We start from the raw sequence: 18,854 nt of genomic DNA, 5'->3' as shown, positions 1-18,854 counted from the left end.
ATATGCCGTGACACATTCAAGAGCCTTGTTTGATAGGCTTTCATTGGAGTCCTCGCTTTCTGTCACATCGCACTGAGACGCGGCTCCCAAGCATTCCGCCATTTTTGCTTGTCACAAACGGATGTGACGCAAGGCGCTCATCGGCCAACGCTTCCTGTGCCCGCATGTATGTGAACAGTCTAGCGGAATGGTCTGTACGTACGTGTACGCACGCAGCCGTACGTACGCATTGAAACGCAATAGTGTGAACCCTGCTTAAGACTAGTAGAGCAGGCAAAAGACAGGCTGCGCTTTTGGACAGAGTTAGGCAGAGCGATGCAGGCGGACGTCTCCCACCACGCCAGCGGTGCTCAGGGCACACACTGAATCGGGGAGCGACAGTGGACGCGTATAAGGCCGAGCCCTGTGAGATATTCTCCAGACTGCTCCGTTCTGTAATCCGTACGTGCCGGTCCCTTTGAAACAATCAAGGGCAGTCAGCTACAGCTGATGAAACTATTCAGCGGTACTGCAGACACGCGCTGATACGGCCAGTCACAACCCGATGGGACTCTTTCTTTCTGTTCTTTTTTTTCTTGATGCGATGCGATGCGCTTGATGGGTTAGGCAGGTTTTACAGATTCCACCATTCCAGCGACCACGAGACTTCCAATTCACGGAGGTGTATTGCGAGGTAGACCGCAGGCGCTAGGGAGACCTCGTGCCTACTTTTGTAACGTGTATGTATTTTTGTGACTCGATGATGAAGCCTATGACAAGCGCACTTGACTTCCTTCTGTGAGGCGACATATTTCTGGAGATCTGTCGCCAACCATAGGCGTTCAAAAATAAAATAAAAACATAAAAAAATGTCATTGGCCCACCTAATCATGTCCGGGCTGAAATACACGGAAATACGCGGTGCAGGAAAGTATTCGCACAAGGTGGGTCTCCCTTCTCAATGGTGTTCCTGTTCACTGTTTCCGATGTTACATTTCAGGCCGTTTTATTGTTGTATGTGCAGATTCGACCACTTGTACAGAGACAGGGGTTGCTGGTGGCGTCAGTCTTCATTCCACGTTTCAAGGAACATTGGGTCGATGATGGACCAAGGCGACGGGAGCTCGTTCACTTCTTGACGGAAGCAGTAAGTCGTACGTGCTACAAAGACGGGAACTCGGAGTAAGAGGACGTGCTCCCATACCACCGAGACAGCAGCCAGCAACCCGACAAAGGCTGCGTGGAGGATGATTACTCTAGTTTCTCCATACTCAGCGCGGGGGATAGTGGAAGCGGTGAGGTGGCTCGATACCTTTCTTGTTCCGCGACCCCCCCCCCCCCCCCCTTGTACGGAAGGTGCTCTTACAACATTGCAGTTCCTTCTAGCGCAATGGTGGACAGAGTGTTCAGAGTGGCTGCGAACGTTCTCACAAGACAACGGGGAAAATAACATACTAAAATTTTCAGCAGCAGCTGCTACTGAAGTTCAACACTGCCCTGATGAAATACATTCTGCTTTAATGCTGACTTCATTTTTGCAGTTTATTTTTGTTACCGTGCGTCCCGGTTTGCAATTTTGTTACCGTGCGTCCCGGTGCGTCCCATGCAATTTCCCGGTGCCTTGCAGCTTACAGTACGCCCGCGGTTAAGGACCAGAGCGTTGAGACACATCTGTTTGCATTTCCTCTTAGATATCGAAAGTAATTGGCAAAGTCTCGCGTTACTTTTGTAGACGTTACTGCATTACTTTTTCCGACGAGTAATTTGTAACGGTAAAAGTTACTTTTTCATACAGGGTAGCGGTAACGGTAATGAGTTATACTTTTTAGTACCGTGTACAAGTCTGGGTACATAGAGGGTTACCTGGGCTTCCCTCGACGCGCCTAGAGAGCCGAGAAAAAAGAGGGCGTCGGGTGTTGGAAACGGCAGTGTTGGAGATACTGTGTGCCACTGCACCTTCGTGCGCTGACAAGCCAGACATGTTCGGGCCCATTGACGGACGTCCCGGTTCATGGAAGGCCAAACGAAGTGGGCGGCGATAAGCCGCTGTGTGGCCTTGATACTGGGGTGATTGAGTCCGTGGAAGGTGTCGAAGAGACGTCGGCGGAAAGCGAGAGGGACGAGGGGCCTCGGCGTTCCCGTCGTCATGTCGCAGAGTAGCCCGTGTGGTGTGTCGAGGTAGGGAATGCGCTGGAGGTTGAGTGACTGCGGCGACTGTTGGAGAGCTTGGAAATCGGTGTCCGAGGCTTGTGCGTGCGCCAAAGCAGTATAGTCGGGCGCGGGAGGGAACGCTTGCGTAAGCGCTACCATCGGTGAACGAGAGAGGGCGTCAGCGACGACGTTGTCGGGGCCGGTGATGTGGCGTACGTCCGTGGTGAAGGCCAAGTAACGTAATTCATGCGGAGAGCGAGTCGTGGCCCCAGAGGCTTAAGCCGAGCTCACACTTCGCAGGGTTGATCGCGACGCCGTACTCTTACAAGCGGCGAAAGAGCTGTCGTAGGTGATCTTCATGTTCTTTGGCGGGGACATTATAAGGGAAAGATGTAGGGGGATAAGAGAGGCGAGGCAGGAAGGAAGATACCCATGATTACCTGTACCACCCGAAGGTACACCAGGAAGATCAGGGTAGGAAGGGGGAAGGAGGGGGGGAAGAAAAAGGGTTATAGAGTAGAGTAGAGTAGTATGAGATTCGCCACTATCCAGGGAAACCACAGCCAGGGGGACACCATCGGCAAAATCAGCGGTATTTATTTCATTCAAAGTGAGGTATAAAAAATATTACATTAAAAAAGTGCTATACAATGCTAGAGGTAATTAAAAGAGATACATAGTAAGGAATCCAAGGTTATAAGGACGGTTAGTTAATTAGTTCCTCTAGAATAGCCGGAGGGCTTGTAACCGTTGGGTCCTGGGGTCCCCAGTGGTGTCTTCCTTTTAGCTTGTTGTAGGGTGGTGCTGGTTGTCCGGCTCCATTGGTGGAGGTAGAAGTCCTCGTCCTTAGGTGGTGATGGTGGTGAATAGCTTCACTGTGGCGCGGTTATATGATGTCATAACCATGTTGTGAGAGTAGCTTTATAAAATTAAATGCGGAAGTAAAGTTTAATGTTCTTAAAGGTTTCTTAAAAGTTTACAAGTTGGTTAAAAAGGTTACGGAAGGTGTGGAGTGATTTGCATCGGATGTAACCCGCCAGGGCGTAGGCTCTGGGTGCATATCATCCCTCCTTCCGGTTTATTATCAGTAGTCAGCAAGTAGGATGTTACATACAAAGGTAGCAAGGTTCTGAAATGAGGCTTTATCATGGAGTAGGATGATATGTAAATTGTCCGCTGTTAAGTCCTTGCCTAATATAGTCTTAAATTGTTGAAGGTGGTGCGCCGTTAGAGGGCATTCTAAGAGATAGTGAAGGTTGTTAGTTTCTAATTTTCCGCATTTGCATTTTTGCGCCGAGTGGATCTTGAATCTTTTGAAGTAAGCTGGAAATTTTCCGTGTCCGGTCCACATTTGGCTAAGGGCATGCGTTGTAGGACATATGTTTGGTAGGTTAATTACCGAGGGGATAAGTTTATATATCGATGAGGATTTGTCTTTAAGTTCTGTCCATTCGGATTGCCATTGTAGATGTAGTTGGTGGTCTAAGTGTTTTTTAATGAATTTCGTGGATTTGGGTATCGGGACAGGGGTCCCTTCCAAGCGTGCTCTATTGGCTACCATATCCGCCAGGTCATTCCCTAATGTCTCTGTGTGTGAATGGACAAAATGAAAAATTATCTTTGTTGATGCGCTAGTAGTTTGGATTTTGTTTCGGATGTTTGCGACTCTTGTATTCTTGTGTCTGGTTTTTGATAGCTTTTAGTACTGATAGGCTGTCTGTATAGATGTTTATATAAGAGGTTGTTGGCAAAGTTGGGATAATTTCGATGGCTTCCGTCAGTGCGTATAATTCAGCGCCAAAAATAGATGCGTGTGAAGGAAGTTTAAATTTGTATGTGCTATGAAGCTCTGTGTCGATTCGGACTACAATTCCCGCTCCCACGGAGCTACCGCATCGGCAGCCGTCGGTGGAGATTGTGGTTCCGGTGTAGTCCACTTTAGTGTCTAGTTGGAATGTGAAATCTTCCACCTCCGCCGGGTGTTTAGTCCAGTGATCATAATTTAGTTCGATGTCTTGTACGGTAATAACGCAGTTACCATATGAAATACCTTCTTTGGTATCGTAAAGTTGATGGAGGAGTAATTCCTTAGTTGCTTAAAGATGTAGAGGTAAAACGTTAGCAAGGACTAGAACGATCATTGTTGGCAGTTGTATGGTATGCCTTAGTAATTTTAAGTAGAGGTATCCTTTGGACAGAGAGTAGTTTATATTTAAGATGTGTATTTTCTTGTGTTCTCCACCAGGCAGGGGCTGCATATAAAATTATTTTTTCTAAGATAGTGAGGTATAATTTTCTAAGGAAATGATTTGCCATACCAAAAGTTGGGGAGGTGAGCTTGTTTAATTCCATAGTTGTCTTGAGGATTTTAGTTTTAATTTCGTCAAGGTGTGCTTTGAAGTTTAATTTTTGGTCGTAAGTTAGTCCTAAGATCTTTTAAAATGTATTCCCGTAGGGAATAGTTAGTTGGTAGCATTTTTTAGGGTTAAAAGTGAGACTGTTTGTTGATGCCCACAACTGTAATTCGTTCAGTGCGGACTGACCTCTTTTCTCTATGTCTCTTACTCTAACACCCATATATGACTAGTGCCACGTCATCTGCGTAGGCCGTGATAGAAATGTTGTCTGGGAAGTTGGTTTGTAGTAGGGGATTAATGACCAGATTCTATAGAAGGGGGCTGAGGGGCGAACCTTGAGGACAGCCCCGATCTAGCTTGATGGTTGTCTTGCCTTCCTGGGAGATCGTTGTACCAGTTCTATCTTTCAAGAAGTCTATAATCAGGAGATAACGATTTCTGGGGCATTTGATTCTGCCAAGGGCATTCAAAACAGTGGAGTGTTCCGGTCGGAGGGATGCATTAAATATCAATTGGATTAGGGTAGGATGGTGTTGAAAAAGAAGTTTGATTGTTTTGCATTGGAGCAGGTCTAACCCCGCTGCAGTTTTTTCTTTGACTGTGGCTATAGCTGCCGTAATTTCTCTTAAGGTGATTTCTTTATCGTTTTGACTTAGGTCTTCAATGTTTACGGTTTCACAACCGGTATGAGGGTTCTCCTCTTGAGGAAATAGATGCTTTAGGATTGTTGCAATTGATTCTTCTCTGGTTGAAGTTAGTAAACCGTTGTGTTTTTCTATTGGCGGGATATGTTGCGAGAGTTTGGGAGTGCCACGTACCAGCTTATAGGGTAAGGTATATGGGTTGGCAAGAGTAGCTTCCTGTCCCGCCTGCCAGAGGTAGCGTTGTTTTGCCTGCAGAATCCCTTTTTTATATATGGCAGCGGCTTTCGAGGAGGCTCATCGAAGGATAGGTTCAGTAGATGACCCTGTGCCATTCTGGAATCTTCTACGAGTCCGTTTGGCTCTGTCCGTAGTTCTGTTAGTTTCGGGGTCCACCAAGGGTTGTGGCCTTTTTTTATTTTAACTCTTGTTGTACAAAGGCGAATGTAGTATTGTAGTTGTCTTTCAATATATTGTACGACATGTTGTATAGGTAAGGTTAGTATGTTGTATAGGTAAGGTAACTAGCAACACACGTGTGTTGCTAGTTATTGTAAGATTGATCCAAGAATTGCCGTTGGTAGTTGAAAAGGTCGGTGGGGAGCTAGGGGTATTGAGCAAGACTAAGTCGTTTGCCATAAGGTAGTCTACGAGTGTTTTCCCGCGTTCGTCTCGTCTTTGGGCACCCCATAATGGGTTTCGTGCGTTAAAATCGCCACCCAAAAGGAATGGTTCGCGGGAATGAACATAAGGTGTGATATCGTCTATGAGTGAAAAAGGGGACGGGTGGGGGGGAGCATAGATGTTGATTATCAGGAAGGACATCTTCTCGTTGGTTAGTCGAATAATATTAATATCTCTCTCAATACTTATGGGGAAAATATCATAAAGCTTGAGTGATACAACAATGCAGGTCCTAGGGTGTTCTTTCACCGCTAGGCAGGAGTATGTTTTGGGGAGGCCGAGTAAATAAAGGTCTCCTTTGAAAGGTTCCTGAATACGTACTAATTGGACGTTGTTTTGGATTATGTGGTTGATCAGAGTCAAGGCAGCTGCCTTTGAACGTCCGAGGTTGGCTTGCAGCACATATATTGGGGGATTAGCGGCCATAATCGATCCTACTGCGCAGGTAGTTCACTGTCCTGGAAAAGATAGGGCAGCTCATGGTTCCAAATTCGTGATCCAATGTTAGGTGGTTGGCCTTCCTCCTGAGGTTTTCCTGCTGACAGGCCAGGCATTGGGGTCTCGCATTCGGGTGACACGGCCCTGGAGGATGTAGGCGGGTGCATCTGTAGCATGTTCCCGATTCCGCTTCTCGGCAGCGACGTTCATCGCGGGTATACGTCACGCATTTGAAGCATGTCCGCACGTTTATCGCTTCCTCCACCCGGCCCTACGCCACCCGATGTATAGTTGGCCCCTCTGAAGAAGGATAGCAAAGAGTCTCGACAATCCAAGTCGTTCCCCAGTAGTACTTGAAGCCTGTGATTATTTTGAATCCACTGTCTCCAAAGTCGAGGTCATTCTGGGATTTGACCTGTTCGTAAAGGTCCTCCTCCGAGACTCCGGGGCCTGCTCCGTGGATCCTCAAGTCATGGATTGAGTTTTTGCTCTCGCTTGGCTCGTAGTTTTCCCTTTAGTTCCTCGTTGTTGTTTATGGCGGCGGCCAACTTCTCGATGCCTTCCCCGGAAGAAGACTTCACAATTACGTCGCCCTTCCTTGTGGTGAGGATCTCTGGATCCGTGAGGCGCAGTTTGTGTGGGCCATAGGAGGCCCTGATAAGGCCCATGGGGTTGAATTTCGAATCGGTGGTGATTTTCTGAAACACGAGTGTCGCTTTGGACCGCGTGATGAGTCCAGGGGGAGGGGCGTCTGGGCCGCCGACAGCCTCCGCGTAGGTTTTCCCTACCACACACTGGCTGGCCTTTTGTTGGAGTTGTAGGTTTTCCTTTTGTAGGTGTTCCACTCTTCTTCGGAGTTCGTTTTTCTTGCCCCTCTCTTCCATGAATTTCATTTCAAGTTCTCTAATCAGCCGACTGTACTTTGGCGGGGCTGCTTTCAATAAGTATATCATCAAGATATACAAAGCAGAAGTGAAGGCCGCGCGTAACCTCATCGATAAAGCGATGGAACGTTTGGGCCGCATTACGCAGCCCAAAAGGCATGCGAATGTACTCAAACAAGCCGAATGGCGTTGTAATGGCTGTCTTGGGGATATCAGCAGGCTCTACCGGTACCTGATGGTAGGCCTTGATGAGGTCGATTTTGGAGAAGATGTTGGCACCGTGAAGGTTGGCAGCGAAATCGGAGATGTGAGGAATCGGATAGCGGTCCGGGATAGTCGCAGCATTTATGGCGCGGTAATCGCCACAAGGGCGCCAGTCCCCTGGTACTTTCTTAGGGACCATATGGAGTGCCGAAGACCAGGGGCTGCTAGAAGGTCGTATGTAGCCCAGAGAAAGTAGGTGCTCGAATTCGCGACGAGTAATGGCGAGCCGCTCAGGCGGAAGTCTTCGGGGGCGCGACTGAACCGGCGGGCCTTTGGTGATGATATGGTGCGTCGTGGTATGACGAGGCGGGGTGTCCGTGGGCGGCAATCTGATGACGTCAGGAAATTCACCGAGGACGTTACGGAATTGCTGCGAGGATGCGGGTCGGGCGAGAGCTGGGCTTATCGGCTTCGTCAGGGCGCGGATGGCATTGACGGATAATCCAGTACAGTTGTCGATGAGCTTGCGGTTCTTCACATCGACCAGAAGGCCGAAATGCCGCAGGAGGTCGGCCCCGACAATGGCGTCGGAAACGTCCGCAATGATGAATACCCATTGGAAATTTTGCCGCAGTCCAAGGTTTAATGTGAGGGAACGCTCTCCGTAGCATTTGATCTGTGAGGAATTGACTGCTTGTAGTATGTGGGAGGATAATCGCCGACGGTCGGAAGCACGGGGAGGGATGATACTAGCTTCCGCACCGGTGTCGACGAGAAAGCGAATATGGTTGATGGAATCAGTGACATAGAAGAGGCGGCGACCGTCGGACCCAGCAGCCGCTGCCGCCTTCAGTGGCTATGTCTGGGGTTTTACTGCCATGTACAAGGCTGACGGCAGTGGTAGGCCCGTGCACCGAATGTCTCATGATACCAACAATAAGATGATTGTGCTGGGGAAGAAGAACGGTACCGGCGAGGGGGAGCGGCGTCTGCGACGAGGGTCATCCAGGTAATAAAGAGGAGGAGAGCGATGGGGCCTTGATGTAGAATTGACAACAAGAGTTGTCATGCCGGACACTAAGTCAGTGAGGCGGTCTACGCTGGACTGGAGCGATGTGACGGTGGTAGAGAGGTTCGCGATGGTGGAGAGTAGCTGGCACCGAACTGGGCCGCTGAAGCTGGGCATGGTGAGCAAAAGGCAGGAACGTTTGGGTGGGAAGGAGCGGGGGCGGGTGGATCGGTAAAACCGTGAGATCGGGTGACGTTCGCCACCGACGGTTGACGCAGGTCGGCACTGCAGTCGGCGAGGGGCGCCAAGTCGTCGAGTGACATCTCGCCGGAGGCCGCGAGGACAATTCGAGCGTCGTGTGGTAATCGCTGGAAAAATAGTTCCCGCAGGAAGGCATCGTATAAACGTATAAACGGGTGTCACCCGTGAGCTGTCTCATGCCGCACAGCAGCTGTGAGGGTTTCTGGTCACCGAGCTCCTCAGTGCTGAGAAGCTGCTGGAGGCGCCGATGAGTGGAAAGTGTAGTACGTTCGAGAAGCTCACGCTTGAGGGTGTCATAGGGCGCTTCAGCTGGTGGATGTCAAATGATGTCGCGAATCGCAGCGGCGATCTCCACTGGAAGAGCGCTGACAGCGTGCCCAAATTTGGCGGCCTGCGAAGTCACGCGTCGTGCGTCAAACTGGCGTTCAACCTGGGCGAACCTGAGTTCAGGGTCCTGCGCCTAAAAGGGTGGAAATCGAAGGGAGCCAGGGGAATCTTCGGGCGATGCAGGCACCGCTGCTGTGTCGGTGCCGGACCGTAGCAGGGGCATGGTAGCAGGTGGTCGTGCGTCAGAAGAGTCAGGCATTCAACGTCCGGGTCACCAGTTTGTGAACGCGGCTAAGAGAGATAGGCCAGGAGCGTAGCGGAAGGTAGATGTTTATTGGGCGGTGGCCGCGGATGGAACTCCGGGTGGAGAGCGTGGGCGAGAGCACGCGCTTCTTCATCGTCGGCGGAGGCCGCTACAGTATTAAACATATCCCCCCCCTAATGCAGTGCCAGACGCAACAACAACGACAAAGAAGAAAGAAGAATGACAAAGAAGAATCGATTCTGATGCGAATTGCGCAACGTGTTAACAGCTCATATCTGCCATTTGAATTCAGTACGAGAAAGCCACGAGGATATGGCAGGAAAGAAAAAAAAATCCAAGATACAAGGGAGAAAAGTGGACTTGTACGACAATCTCGGGGAGTGGCAACACAGCGGACGCCTACCAGCTCTGGTGCTAAAGTCTGAGGAAAATATTCGGTAGATTAAAATTTGCCATCTTTCCGAAGCCTTTTGCATTTCACTGTTAATGATAATTAACTAATTTTTCTCGATGCGAAGTACGGCACGCATGGAGAAGTCCATGCTTCGTTTAAGGTTAACCACCACGAATTTTTGCAAGGAAGTTCGCGCAGTAGACTGTCACGCGCGTTCCACTGCTTGTTGTTTCCCGGCACCAGCTCCATGAGACGAAAAACCAGCGGACGACGTCGGAAAGTCATCTCTGCCCCTTATAAAAAAGTTTCCAAATTCTATAGGAATTGTTTAGAAAAATCTAGACAGGGCAAGTACAAAAGCTATAGGAATTCTATACAGCCTTTATCTAATCCTAATTCATTTCCAGTGAATATTTGATGACCAGTTTCTATAGAACCTGTATACAGGAAAATACATACAGGTCGTATACAATATGAATAGAATCTCCTTTCATTTTCGATACAGCTTACAGCTTCGATAACTTGTTGGCGACGCACGGTTTGCACCTTGCCGATGCAGTAGCTCGATAATCTTCTTTTGTACTTTAAAAACCAGGAATATTCCATTTGTTCAACCACGACAGCAGAGAGGGACATTCCCACACCAAACCGCAAAAAATTGAAAATAAATTCATTAATTAAACACAAACAACAGGAAAAAATCTTTGGAACCTTTGAAAGAATCTTTGGGGGAAAAAAACCGGAAACAGTACCGCAAGCGATACTGCCGTGGCGACGCCAATTGTAATCGGCCGCGCCGTGCAAAGAAACGGCCCACTCGGGGGCGGACCGCGTTATCAAAGGGCTACTCTCCGGTACATGAGAGGCCAGATCCCAGATTTTGTATTGCCAACTGTAGGATGGGGCAAGCGTAAGCTTGCCCACATCACGGTTCTTTTGTATTGCGGGGATTTGAAGGGAGACAGGCGAGACGTGTCCGCAGAAGAAGAGATACTTGGACATCACACAACGAAATGCCTTGGCCACATGTGGAGCCGTCTTCGCTTGAGATGCAACCCCACGGGTGAGGACAGCACGCATAGACCTTTATTTCGGTAGCGAATAACAGCCACTAAAAATATTTCCTCCAACTGGTTAATATATTACTGCATTAAGGACTGTGTTTACTGTTTAAATTACTCGGGAACTAAACCAGCACAATCTCCACACCCAATTAATGTGCGAAGCCGCGAGCAGACGACAGCATCCCATACCAAGAAGAGGAAAAAGACCTCTCAAGAAAGCAGACGACCACGTGCAGACGACAAGGCAAGGGGTCATGGGCACAGGTGGGGAAGTTACTTTTATTTTGTAGTGCACTACAGTTACTCACTACTTTTTCAAAAGCAACGCGTGATGTTATTCGTTATTGTTGCCGTAGTAGGTAACGCGCTACTAACGCCGTTACTTCTGATAAGTAATGCCGTTACTTTTGCATTACTTCACCAGTTGTCCTTATAATATGTACCATTTTTGGTTCAGTCACATAAGTGCATTCCGCAAATCAATACAAGCAATGTTGGGCACAAACAAGGGTCACGCATGAACACAACTGACATGTACGATTTATTGCAATGCAGAAGTAGTTGATACGCCTTTCTACCTGTATTGTAACAGAGGCGACCGCAAAAGGCGGCAGCAGAACCCATTACAACGGTTGAAACCCCGTGTGTCATATTGCAAAAGACATGTTCGCAACTGCTTACGTTAAGTCCTTGTACTGGGAGTGTAACAGAGACTACCGCAAAATCTGGAAAAAACGGCTGCAGAGCCCTCTAAAATTACTCAAATGACCTGTATCATGGTGTCAAATAGATCCCATCAACGGCTTATGTTAAAGTGACAGTCGCATCCGTTTCGTGCGATTTCGAAACTTTAGTGTCATTGTATTCCTTATGGAATGCTGAACACGCCATCGAAAACCCCACACCAAACAGTGGCGTTGTTCGGCTGTTATTCAATGGAATACACGACAAGAGCAGACGACGGATATTGTTGTATTCCGCTAATCCTTCTCTCAAAAAGTGTGGAAACGTATTTATCTAAGAACCAATGAGGGCGCGGCCTCCAGAATCTGGACCGAGACGCTTTTGATCCGCCGTCGTCTGCAAGTATACTGCAAGCTCTGCAAGGCATTGGATGTCAACATGTCCGACGCGAGCGAATGTTACCTGTCGTCGCTATCCAGAGATTTCCTCGCGAGGGCAGCAGTGATGCAGTAATAGAGGACGGTGATCCTTATTCTACGGATCCGTTGCAGTCGTGCAGTGGGCACGGTAGCGACGCTGTGCACTATTGCACATTGTTCTAGTGCATTACGGAGCATCCTCTTTTTTGCCCGACCTATGCTACCGGCTGCAACTTCCTGCTCCAACAGACAACAGATACAGTAGCATGTTTTTTTCAATTTATTTGGGGGGCGCTGATTGTCACTTTCAAACGACAGCTAGATTGTTAGAAATCTCGCAGCCACTGCTACAAATTCCGTATCAAATCTTGCGTCTATCTCTTCCTTTTGTGTTGTATTTCACATGAAATGCATGTTTCTCCACAACTAGCACCCCACTTTTTATCGCCTGAATTCAGAAAACTCTCATTTGAACCAGTCTCACCCTGCTTATTATATTACGTGAAACATCTTCTTGGGCTTGTTGGACTACGATATTAACTGTACAGGACAAACACTAAGAAGGGTCACACACACGCCAAACACACTGTAGCGGCATATTTTGTATATACGTTGCTTCATGTTTATATCCTGTGCAGAGCTTAGCTTGGTTGTCTTTCATGGCACAAGGTATATTTTAGTGCTTTTGTCCTTTTTAATTGACACAGCACATTTAAGAATATTTTTTTCTCACAGGTGTCTATCATTTGCCAGCTGGATCTGGGGCTACCTGGATGTGCTGTTGCTCGTCCAATCGCCATATGAGTGTACTAACAGATTCAGAAGGATAACATAGCCCATTTACATGTTATAACTTACCTTACTATGGATACCAATTTTTTTTACAATGCAGTATATTGGTCACACTATGAGTTTTGCTACTCGCCTGTATTTGGAGCAAACTTGCGAAGTGGAGTAGTTTGTACTGAGCTAACATCCTCCAACAGGAAGAGACAGGGACAGGAACACGCGTAAAAATAACTGAGACCCAATAACCCGCCTACAAAACATAGTTTAAAAGTACTGTAAAGCAGCTGAGATCGAACGTCATTTGACGTGGCTGTTCGTCCAAGCAATCAGTACAAAAGTGGCACATATTTCATTCCAATCGGCGGTGTAGTTAATTAGAAAATTAAAATTAAATATTACGGACAACACTGTATTTGGTATTCGGAAGTAGCCGTACCGCCCGCCGCGTACAGCGGCAACCACGTTGCATGCGTATAACATTGGGCTCGACATAACAATCCACCATAGAATCCGTCCCTGCAGTCCAAACAAGAATCCACATGTGTGCATAAACAAACAAATACTGAGCAGCTGAAATGTGCCAGTCGTTGAAAAAGCCAGATAGTGTCCAGATTTTCTTTTGTGTCCACTGTGTGTTTCATCCTCAGAACCATTATTGCTCTCCGTCATGGAAACCAATATGTGACTTCTCGCCACTCGGAAGACTGCATCGATGTCTCGTTGCTACGGACTACACGGTGGGAGTGGATGCATTCTGACGGAGTTTCTTTTAAGAAACTGGATCCACTCGACAACTGCACATGACTCAGGTGCGACTGCGGTAACTACAAAGAAACAGAAACAGATTTCAAGTGTCGGTGCTGTAGAGGGTTTCCAGAAATCGTCGTGAAGCAGCCCATAAACTTGCAATACCGGCCCTCCGCCTGTGGATGTCAACGTCATATAAAACTGTGTGTCGGCAGCGTGAACTTGTAAGCTATAAATAGTGGCTGGACTGCACGTGTGATGTGCAGGTCATAGTCCTGAATTTGTGTGGTGTACGCTTTCAAAATCACTTTGCCTTTCTCGTACTCAAACTGCTTCAATTCAACAATTTTGCGGGCGCGTTGCATTACAACTTCTAGCCACAGCAGCTATGCAGAGAGGGTGCAGTATGTAGAAAATACAGCAGTTTGGTACATGAACATGTGTAGTGAATCACAAAATTCAGCACAAGAGCAATCAAAAGCAAAATGGACAAGACAGTTAAATGAATTTTGCTGACCATTCATTAACAAAAGGTAATTAAAACAACTGCAACTGGATCAATCAGTGATCCCATGATGCGACTACCAGTAGCACACAGTAACACAGTTGTCATCTCTCAGGGTGTACCTTAATAGCTTATGAGTGACGTCCAAGCATCAGGCACTTACCAGACTTTTTGTTAGAGCTGAACATGTATATTCCCCACCCCCCTCCCAAGGACAATAGTGGTATCTCTCCACTATGGAAACACATCCAGTGGAGGATAGCTCTGCCATGGTCTTAAGGATCCAAACAATCATTCTCCCACAGTACAATGTTCAATTGAAAAATCCCTAAATATTTGCTTTATTCTATACATTTATTAAAGTACATCTGCTCATCACAGTTACAGGGAATCTGCATTACAGGAAATCATTACATAACAGATAAATAGGTTTCAATCGCATTTGACGTATAACGAGAGTATAGGCAGCTCAGGGCTGTGGAAACACAATATTGAAAAAGTTAATGTACGAAGGATGATTCAAATGCTCCTTCCCAGTCATGAACATGAGGCATTGCACGACAAGAGGTAAACAAAACAGGGTATGGAAAATAAAGGTGTTGCCAGTTCCCATCTTTGCAATGCTTCCTCACGTTCCATAATGTGATCTGAGTCATTGACATGACATGTTTCTGTGACTTAAAAATGTCTCTGCATGGTGGTATCAACAGAAAACAATCGGAGGAGAACTTGGTTTAGCACAACCAAGTCCAGACGAAAAAGAGAGGCAGGTCAGATGAATTCAAACAACTTGAGGAAAAGTGGTACTGACACCAGGAATAGGGCTTGGGTCTTCCAATTTTCGACCAGACACGCTAACAGTCACACCACATCAGCATCCGCTTACATGTTTTATGTCGTCCCTAATTGTGGTCTGCCTCAGCCGCATCCCAAACCAATAATAATTAGGAGTACACTGACACGTAAGGTGAGTCAGCCCATTTGTGTGGCGACATGCTTGTGCTGCAGGGTAGGACTGGGAAACGGAGTAGTGGGTATACCATTACAATTCTGAAAACCAGGAGCCCAAATTGCGGAAAGTACTCCACACCCTAAGAATTATGGTTTATTCACTCATGGAGCAGTCTGATTTTCCGCATAGCAATGCCTGGTACAGTTAGAGAGCACATTCTGAAAGCCTACTACGATAGAGGCTGTCTAAGTAATGTCGGGGCCTATAAAAAAGCTATATTATTGGGTGTAATCATTCCAGTGGTAGAAATTTCTGTCTAGAGCTAAATTTGTCACACTGTAAAGTATGATTCTGTGATACCTTTTACAGCATTCTATGTGTAAATAGTTTGTTGGAAATCTGTCTCCTTTTCCTTTCGTGAATGTTCCAGTTGCTGGATCCTTGTCCGTTTCAATTCAATAGACACCTCAACACATATCACTCCTTGGTTTGTTTGGTCTATGTCATAAGGGCAACTATCATGCGTTTGCGACTGTGTGTGTTTCTCTATTTGGGAGCCCGATATCATCACATGTCAACGTCTTTGTCTTTGCTGCGAATTCAGAACACATAACCTATTCAACCTGAGTAAGCAAAAAAAAAAAAAAAAAAAGACTGACAGAGTTTAATTGTAGCAACATTGAAAGCACTGTTTCTCCCGAAAGGATTTGTACTCATTGATGGCCTAGCAAAATTTTAAGTCCAGTACCTCTGAAAACCAATCCCTAACCATAGCTATAAAAGAAACCTGCGATTAAGACATTATTGACTATTGAAGTCGGTACTTTCACCAGAAGAAACCACAGCTTCTTGTAGACAGATATGAATATGGGAAAGTGTCGCTAAAGCGAATGAATTTCATGATCGTGTAAATTGCAAAGCAGCAGAAACTGCAAGGGAGTTAATTAAGATTCGTTGTATTAGTGTCTATCCTATGTATTTCGCCCATTCCTCTCATTCAAATCATTAAAGAATCACTGGCTCACTTCCACAATTCTTATTGTTCCTTCTTTTATAGGCAGCATGTACCGTGTTTTGAAGTGTGGATACGCTGCCATTAAGTTATTTCTCGGCTACACACACTCTTCTAAATATTGGGGTGGGTACCTGCACAGGTGACGGTAGTGACACATGTTTGGTAAAGCATCCATGACCTGATCAACATTTTATCCCAGGGGTATACGAACTCCTGCATGAAGGTTTGCCTACGCACCTGCGAAACAAAAAAACCATAAATTAACTGATATTGTACTGCAACGTATGCAAAGGTAATGCAGTTGGGATAAGTCCAGAATGATTTGGTCTTCTTTGAACGAGAGTATGCCATTGCACGGCCTGCAATGATATGGATTTCACATGCCAGGCTCTAAAAAAAAAAGCAGTTTTGAAAGTTCTAAGTCCATTCCCAACTGGTCCCCCCCCCCGCCCCCTAAAAAAGTGTTTCGATGGAACTTTGTACAGTAAATGTTCAAGGGGCGTTCTATCAAACGCAACTGGTCTCATATTCTTATCAGGACCATCTCAGTGTGCAACTGACGACTGCATATGTTTTAAAATACAATATTTCCGAAATTCATAATTTTCTTCTGCGTACTCTTCGAAGTCTGCGCGCCGCAAATATTTTTAACACGTTCTATATCTCCTAGACAACAGCGCTAAACAGTTTAAATCGCTCCATAAGTTGCAAAGTTCCGTAAGAAAAACTAAAAGCTCTCTAAGTTTTACAGCTTTCGCTGGGCATAAACTCTCGATAAAAAGCATCGACCAACCTTCAACTGGTCTTGACACGAAAGTCTTACGCTTTGCCGTCACACAGAAGAGGTCTCGTTGCAATTTGCAAAAAAAAAAAAAGCTATTTCGTTAGATTCTTTTTTATTCTTATTTTGTTCACCAGGTAAGTCGCATGGCGCATCGCAAGTCTTCAAGAGGTAACCACGGCGCGAAAAAAAAAAAATGCCGCAAAAATAAGCCGGGAGAGCATTGGGTGCATGGGAAAAACGGACCACAATAGGCCGTATGCAAAATGGGAAGCGCCATCTCGGGGACGCGGTTGCAACTGGGGCGGCCATCTTTGTGTTGTCGAGAGGCAAGTGCGCACTATGGCCTGCTGCTTGACGGGTCGCTCGCTGGCACGTCCTGAGCCTTCTTAATCCAGCAAAAATGCCTCTACACTGTTGCGTGCCAATGTGTAAACAACGTGGACTCGCAGACAGCGATGGCAACAAGGTATGTACCTTATTTTTTAGAATAAAAATTGTACTCGCTTCGTTACCGCTCACTGGCTGGCGTTTTTACGAATGGTGACTTTATACGACATGATTACGTGCTATATATGAATACAGAGAGGCAGAAACGTTTGCGGTTAAGTTTTGATACGTTAGTTCTATTAATTTATGCCATATTCATGCACGGAATGTAGTGACACGTGAATACAGCTGCGCCGATAATAAACGTGCAGCAGTGGCAGTGTATTGCTCCGCAGAGCCGCGAGTGTGTTTAGTACTGACCCTAGCGTTAATCATCTTTTTATTGGATGAGAAGTCATCTCGTGATAGCCAAGGTTACATTGTGGTGTCCAAGTATTCCCTCTTATCATCTTCACTGAGTACATTTTGTGTCCTTTTGCGATGCAGGTATCTTTTCATCGTTTCCCTAAAGACGGCACACAGTTCAAGAAGTGGATCATCGCCCTAACGAGAGATGAAGGCCCTGATTTTCGTGTGACCAAGTACACAAAGGTGTGCTCAAAACATTTTTGCACATCTGACTTTATTCGTGGTGTTGCCAGTGGTCACCGACTTCTCAGAGACACAGCTGTGCCATCAGTGTTTGCGTTTAACAAGCCGTGCAGCCTTCGGAAGCCACCAAAACAGCGTGCTGCACCACTGCTACCACGATCACCAGCCGCACAGTCAAGTCAAGCACAAGAGCCAACCGAAAGCGTAGATGTTCCGACCGAGGAATATGACATACCCATCACCGACAGTGACATGAATGGCGACAACTCTATCGAACCTGCCTTTAATGCCCCAAGCACAGAGGGGCAGGAGCATCTGCTATCTATCATCGTAGGGAAGGACCAAGAAATATTGAAACTTCGAGACAAGTGTGCTGCCTTAGAGGAACAGCTTACATCTGCCAGGGCAGCCATCCACGAACTGCGGGCACAAAATGAATCTCTAGCGTGCCAGCTTGACGAAGAAAAACAAAGGACATCAAATTTTTCCCTCGAAAAGTTCAAGCATTCAGATGAAGATATCATGCTTTACACCGGTTTGCCCTGCTATGAACAGTTCATGAGTTTGATGGAGTTCTTGGACCCAGGTGAACGTGGCTGTAATGTTTTGCGCACTGAGGGCAGCAGTAGTACAACAAAGTCTACTGTAGGCCGGAAAAGAAAACTTAGTGTAGAAGATGAACTCTTCTTGGTCTTAGTTCGACTGCGACTTGGTCTGCTTGAGGCTGACCTAGGTCACAGGTTTTGCATCACGCAATCTACGGTATCCAGGATATGGACATCATGGATAAACTTCATGTATGCCAAGCTCTGCACCCTGCCTCTTTGGGCCCCAAGGGAAGTCATCGATGCAACAATGCCGACCGAGTTTCTGCACAAATATGCTTCAACAAGGGTGATCCTTGATGCGACCGAAATACGCTGTAAAGTGCCTTCATCTCTGTCACTACAGTCAAGCACGTACTCGTCTTACAAGTCGTCAAACACATTTAAAGGCCTCATAGGGGTGTCACCAAATGGACTGGTCAGCTTTGTGTCCGAGCTGTTCACGGGATCCACGTCAAACAGAGAGTGCGTCTCACGGAGTGGGTTCCTGGGGCCAATCCCACTTTCGTTGGCTCCTGTCATCAACCAAATCTGGACTGTGACAGCTATTCTTACAAACTTTCAAAGCCCTTTAATTCAACACTGAAGTAGTACAGTTACAGAAGAAAAAAAATTTGGTGCACCTTTGAAATCAACAGGATGTGGCATATCTATGATGCCCTTCCATGTTATTTGCATCACAAGAAACAGCAAAATGAATAAGAGAGCTGATGTTTGA

At 46.6% G+C, this 18,854-nt stretch overlaps 1 protein-coding gene across 1 annotated transcript; it reads left to right on the top strand.

Moving 5' to 3' along the window:
• The first annotated feature begins 17,420 nt into the window (after positions 1-17,420).
• Positions 17,421-18,722, top strand: LOC135384281 (uncharacterized). Its single transcript, XM_064613491.1, has one exon. It carries the CDS (start codon positions 17,421-17,423, stop codon positions 18,720-18,722), a length of 1,302 nt encoding a protein of 433 aa, XP_064469561.1.
• The last annotated feature ends 132 nt before the right edge of the window (positions 18,723-18,854 follow it).

Source organism: Ornithodoros turicata, chromosome 2, assembly GCF_037126465.1.
Source record: "Ornithodoros turicata isolate Travis chromosome 2, ASM3712646v1, whole genome shotgun sequence".
In the NCBI taxonomy this organism is placed as follows: domain Eukaryota; kingdom Metazoa; phylum Arthropoda; class Arachnida; order Ixodida; family Argasidae; genus Ornithodoros; species Ornithodoros turicata.
Note: the sequence above shows the minus strand (reverse complement) of the source record. Positions and strands in the feature narration are given on the sequence as shown.

Excerpts from the sequence above, each read along its gene's own strand:
- LOC135384281 (XM_064613491.1), top strand. The coding sequence starts at position 17,421 with ATGCAGGTATCTTTTCATCGTTTCCCTAAAGACGGCACACAGTTCAAG.